Source organism: Vipera berus, assembly GCF_964194415.1.
Source record: "Vipera berus genome assembly, chromosome: 4".
NCBI classification, from domain to species: domain Eukaryota; kingdom Metazoa; phylum Chordata; class Lepidosauria; order Squamata; family Viperidae; genus Vipera; species Vipera berus.
In genome coordinates, this window is record NC_138206.1 from 57508759 (window position 1) to 57514758 (window position 6000).

Consider the following 6000-nt stretch of genomic DNA (forward strand, 5'->3'; position numbering starts at 1 on the left):
GTGACATGGCAGCTCTGATGCAGTGCGAAATGCTGCTTGGCTTCCTAGAAGCACATTGATGAAGCACATCGCTGAAGCTCTGATCAAAACAAAGCTTCCTTTCGAATCTTTAGACACAGCATCATTATAATTTTTAATATGCATTCATTTAGGGGCACAGGGGTCAAACTTGCCGCCTCATGTGATGTTTACTGATTTATTAATTACTGAATTAGACTGTTCCATTCCAATCGAAATGGAGCTTAATCTCTGCAGCAAGATAATTTTAGAAAGAAAAATACCCATTGTACCTCTTAGAAGTACAAATGCTATTACAGAAACAATCACATTCCAAAAAGTTAGTTACCTCAAATTCCTTATTTTTACTTAGTGCTTAAATACCCAGATTTGTCTAGACAAAACTGTACAAGAAAAATATACCCTAACCCAGGGGTAGGCAACCTCGGCTCTTTTATCACTCATGAATTCCTGAGTCAGCTGACTCAGGAATTCTGGGAGTTGAAGTCCATGAGTCATAAAAGAGCCGAGGTTGCCTACCACTGCTCTAACCTAACTGGTTACCTTCATGGAGTGAGCTGACTTTCACGCCATCCTGCAATCTTTACCATCCGAATATATACAAGAAAAGGCAGAAGATGTTTGTCTTGAAAGAGAACATAGTACAGATCTAGGTATTCTACCTGTTTCCACACTTGCACATTGTTCATTTAAAGAAAACGTTCCCCCTTACTACATCTCATATGTCAAGGGCTTTTGTTTTATATTTATTTAACAACATTTTTTTACCTCATTAAAAAGACTCTGGGTGGTGCACAAGGTCAAAAACCTCATGAATAAAACTGGTAATAAATTATCAACAATATCACACTCAATTGGGTTACCTTTTTTCTCTACAACTACTTTCAGGATATTGTTTTAGCTTTTGAACTTCTACCAAAACAGTAGCAACCTTGTTTTCCTACAAACCAAGCTTATGAAAATGGTGGAATATCATGTCACCTCAGAGTAATTTATGTGACCAACTGTTATAGTTGTAATTCCCACCATTTTGCTAGTTATTGCATTGGATAAAAGCTGCTTAGAATATTATAGAATACTGTACAGAATATTATACCTAACATACTGCAAGGAACAATATGTAACAGGAGACAAGTGCATACAGGTAATCCTCAGCTTAAAACAGTTCATTTAGTAACAGTTTGAAGTTACAACATTACTGAAAAAAGTAACTTATGGCCAGTTTTCACACTAATGTCCGTTGCAGCATCCCCATGGTCACGTGATCACTTTTTGCAACCTTCTGACATGCAAATTCAACAGGGAAAACCAGATTCACTTAACAACTCCAGTGATTCACTTAATTGTGGCAAGAAAGGTCATAAAATGGGACAAAATTCACTTAATAACTGTCTCACTTAGCAATAGAAAATTTGGGTTCTGTTATGTACATAAGCTGAGGATTACCAGGACTGGATAATGTGTTTGCCATTATCAGTCTTGTTATTTATTTAGTCTTGCAACTAAATTTCCAAAAATGTGTGGAGGCATTTAATCTGCTTTAGGAAATGATTTCTACATATAAAATGAACAATTTTTGCATACTCTTTTGCATTTAATATATAGTTTAACTCTAGAAGCTATCTTAGCCAGAAAAAAATTACAGTTCCACTTAGCATGTGTAGCATGACACAATTTGGATTACGTGGCTCAGCTACAAGAACCAGCAAATAGCCTAAAATAGGCAGAAAGGTGAATGAAGGGCCTCCCAATATAGGCATTAATCAAATTCTACCAGGACAACTTAAAACTACATTTGAGAACATACACATTTCTGAAATTTAGCTCCATGTGTTATCACCTGATATTTTCGCAAACAGCAGTTATTTTAAATCACATACCTTGCAGACAAATTGATTCTACAAGAGCTTTTAACATTTCCTATGTGGATAAATGGCATTACATTAAATCCGCAAAGTCTGCAAACTAAAATACCTAAGAAATATATGTCTAAGATCAGTATGCCTAGAGCAATCTATAGGTATATTATTTGCCACCTACAGGCTGCAGAGGACACGGAATATATTTGTAGAGTTTATTAAAGGTATGGTAATAGATACATCAAATGCAAAATTATATGTAAATTCTCACCACTTTGTTCAGTAGGCTTGGACCCAGAAAGCAGGCATGAAGCAAAGTACATATAGATCCATAAAACAAAAGCCAAAATAGAAAACAAAACCTGAATTGAATCAATCAAATGATTATCTAAGCATTCTGTTCTCATGTGGCCAACCAGATGCCAAGAAAAAGCCCATAGGCAGAAAATAAGCGCAGTGGCACTTCTGTTTCTGTTCCCCAGCAATTGCTTCCTGTAACATGTGAGATCAAGCAAAGGTTATAGAGACGTTTGCTGGTGATGTTTTAGGGCAGCGCTTCTGGCTAGGGAATTCTGGGAGTTGAAGTCCACACATCTTAAAATGGTCAAGTTTGAGAAACGGTTTTAGGAGATTCTTGCACTGAGTGGGCTATAGTTTTTAATGGTCCTAATCTGTTTTTTTAACATAGCTATCTTGCCTAGAAGCCTCTAATATTTTTAAATATATACGTTTTAAGACAAGTATATCCAAACTGATATCATTACTTTTGGGGGGTAATGGATCTGTTACTACACAACCAAATGATCTCTTATCTGTCCTGAATTTTCCCGCAATGCTTCACAGGGTGACTGATTTCCACTTGATGAGAAAGGCGGTTTTATTCCATGCATAGTTGTCATACATTGTAATTACATCAGATTCCCAAAATGACTAGGAACACAGGGAGATCTGACCATATTTACATTTATTAAGGTGATTTTTAATTACAGTTTGTGGTTAAAAATACATTGAACTGGGCTCAAAAAGAAAACTGTGCAATAGATTGCTTTAAAAAAAGACCTATTTCAGAAAACTACAATTAATATATAGTAGCTAGTTTTCATATATGTTAAATCATAATGGGTGGTTTCACCTATTGTGCCAGGTCAACAAGATAAAACAAGTAAATCATGCGACCTCTTCTTAGGTGTTTAATATTAAGACCTGTTTTGACATTAACAGTAATGTCTAATATTACATGTGTCTCTTCTCCAAGGTCCTCTGGCTGAGCATACATTTTTCTAGCAGCAGCTCTGTGATCCTTTTAACCAAAACACATGATCTAACACTCACTGCAATCTAGGGAACAAGGGACACCTTGTGAAGGATAAGCACACTTAACGCTTCTTTGTAAAACTATTTTTATGAGTACTGGTTGGTAACCTCCAAATGGCAGAGCAGAAAATTGGCAGATAATGGAATATAATCCAAGACACTCTGATAGCCCCAGATGGCACGGATTGAGTTCACAGATCACACTATACCAGTGTAATTAATGGTCACATAAAGTCACTAAGGTTGAGAAACTCTGCGCTATGCCATGCAAGTACATTGTTTAACTACAGTTAACAATAATTGACTAGGTTCACATATTATGCTAAGGTATGAATCATAGCTTTCCAATCACACTAGCTGGGTTCAGGTAAGTCAGGCCAAACACAAGCAAACCACGACAAGAACACAATTCAGGGTTTGTTGCCCTATTCTCAGAAATTCAAGAACTGCTTTGAGTAAAGCCAGTGAACGCAACCCCACCATCCACCCAGCTTTACATCAGAAAACCACGCAGACCTCTCTCCCTTCTCCTCTTTGCACGCCACCACCCTCTCTCTCTTTTGCGGAATAACTTAGTCCTTTCCACGCAATTCTGAAGGGCAAGAACAGCGCAGGCTGCGACTCGCCGATCGCTTCCAGCGTCCCAGGCAGCTGGGAACTGGCTCTGCTTGTACAGCCTCTTTTTATCGGCTGCGTTACAAAGAAGCCATTAGCGCAACTCTAGAGGCAAATTCGCCTAAGTGCATAAACGCGTCCTTCCTAATCCGATGCAAAACGGCACCGTGTAATGCAAATAATCGTTTTGCACTCCGGGAGCAACATCCAGAGGCAGAAGAACTGCACCGAGTAAATGTGGGAGTTGCAAAAAAAGGATCTGTGGGAAGCAACCTTGGGTGCTTTGATGCAAAGAACATGAAGTGGGATTATGGAACTTTTGAGTCAAACTGAGATGCAGGTGTCTTCCTGCGCTTCTCGCGTTTCCGTTCCTTTCCCTGCCTTTCTTCAGGGTTGCTTTGCAAGCCAACATTAATCTTTGTAGCGCACACGAGAGAACACGCGCCCCACAAGCCTTCTCACCGGTCTGCCCTAAATGCGCCATGAAGCTTCCTAACAGCGCCCAGAAATCGCTACTTTAAACTGGTGAGGAACCAACCCTCTAGTGTCTAAAGCTAATGTGCAACAAGCCCGCAGATTAGCAGAGAAAATCCTTGCGTTAATTGCAAGCAGGTTTCAAAACATATATTCCGAATTATGCAAGTAAAGATTAAACAAGAAAAAAAAAACAACCACCACAAGAGCTACAGGAATTCCCTACTAACCAGCCCCAAACTGTTGCAGTGATGTTTATTGTAAACGTCTCTGCTTCCGAAGCGGATTAACTTTTAGAAACGTTACAGAACTGCCGGGTTATAAAACTCGACGACAGATCGACAAGCATTTTGCAATGGGCTAGCCGTTTGACACCTATGGAATTGCACCAGTTCAGCGATCCGGGTTGGGTTTTTTTTTGTGTCCCCCCCCCCAGGCGGTGATTGTGTCGCTGCCCTGTTAAAACACTGCAGCGGGTACATTTCTAAGCCCTCCCGGCCCCCAAACTGAACACCCAATCGTCTCAACCGTGTCTCTTAGCCGACTACGGTCTCAGCTCGCTTGCAGTGTTGTCACTTTTATCGTCACCGGCAAGTTTGTCCTTTGGGAGCAGCATTGGTGGGGGGGGGGAAACTCGGTTCAGGCTCCCTGCAGCGCAGGCTTGGGCGCGTTGGCGTGCCCGGGCCGCGCCGACCAACTCGGCTCTTCTCCTTTGGACGCAAAGCGGGCACTTACTTCTCATCCACATGCAGGCTGGGCGAACACTTGATGGCGAGGCACGTTTTCCAGTGGACGTGGCGGGCTTTGTAAACCTGCCCGAAGCCCCCGGAGCCGATCTTCTGCCAGCTGACGAACTCGCTGGCGTCGAAAGTTTTCAGCAGCCCCATGGCCCACGAGGAGCGACCCTCCGTTTCCATGGGGCCCTCGGACCGCTCCCCAGGGTGGCAGCGTGGCTCTCTCCTCCGGCACCCAACCCACTGCCCGCCTCGCTTCTCGCCACTGTCTCTTTTTTTTTTTCCCAGGTGACTCAAGGTGTACTCACGCACCCAGTTCTGACATCACTTCCGGGGTTCGCTGCTCGCCGCTTCGACGGCAGCGTAAGCTGAGGAGTCCCGGGAGTTAGAAAGTGGCTGTTGTAACAAGACAGCTCTTGCACAATCGCCTGCTGGAATAAAAGACGGGTTTTCCACTGAAACGCGGGGGCGCCGGGATAGGATTACTTGATGCATGCTTTAGAGAAAATGGCTTTTTATCTTCTTTTTATCAAAAGAACAAAAGAAACCGGGGAGTGGAGTGGCGGGGGGGGGGAAACCGAGTGAACGGACAAACTTTTTCAATTAAATATTCTTTTCCAGTGTAAAAACGACCGCTTTTTTAAAAAAAAAATTCCAGCGTTATTCAGAGATCTGAAATGGTATTGCGTCTCCTGCTTGAATAGGGACTTAGACTAGAAGACCCCCCCAGACACACTTGAATAGGGTCTTGGACTAGAAGACCCCCAACTTGAATAGGGGCTTGGACTAGAAGACCCCCAACTTGAATAGGGGCTTGGACTAAAAGACCCCCCAGACACACTTGAATAGGGTCTTGGACTAGAAGACCCCCCAACTTGAATATGGGCTTGGACTAGAAGACCCCCCAACTTGAATAGGGGCTTGGACTAGAAGACCCCCAACTTGAATAGGGGCTTGGACTAGAAGACCCCCAACTTGAATAGGGG

At 42.3% G+C, this 6000-nt stretch overlaps 1 protein-coding gene across 1 annotated transcript in view; it reads right to left on the reverse strand.

Moving 5' to 3' along the window:
* RIPK4 (receptor interacting serine/threonine kinase 4) overlaps window positions 1-5260 on the reverse strand; it is a 31037-nt gene extending 25777 nt beyond the window's left edge. The window contains exon 1 of the mRNA XM_081326556.1: window positions 5016-5260. Within this exon, the coding sequence (XP_081182682.1) occupies window positions 5016-5197 (182 nt within the window). The 5' untranslated portion in view covers window positions 5198-5260. The remainder of the gene's footprint in view (window positions 1-5015) is intronic.
* Window positions 5261-6000: the final 740 nt, after the last annotated feature.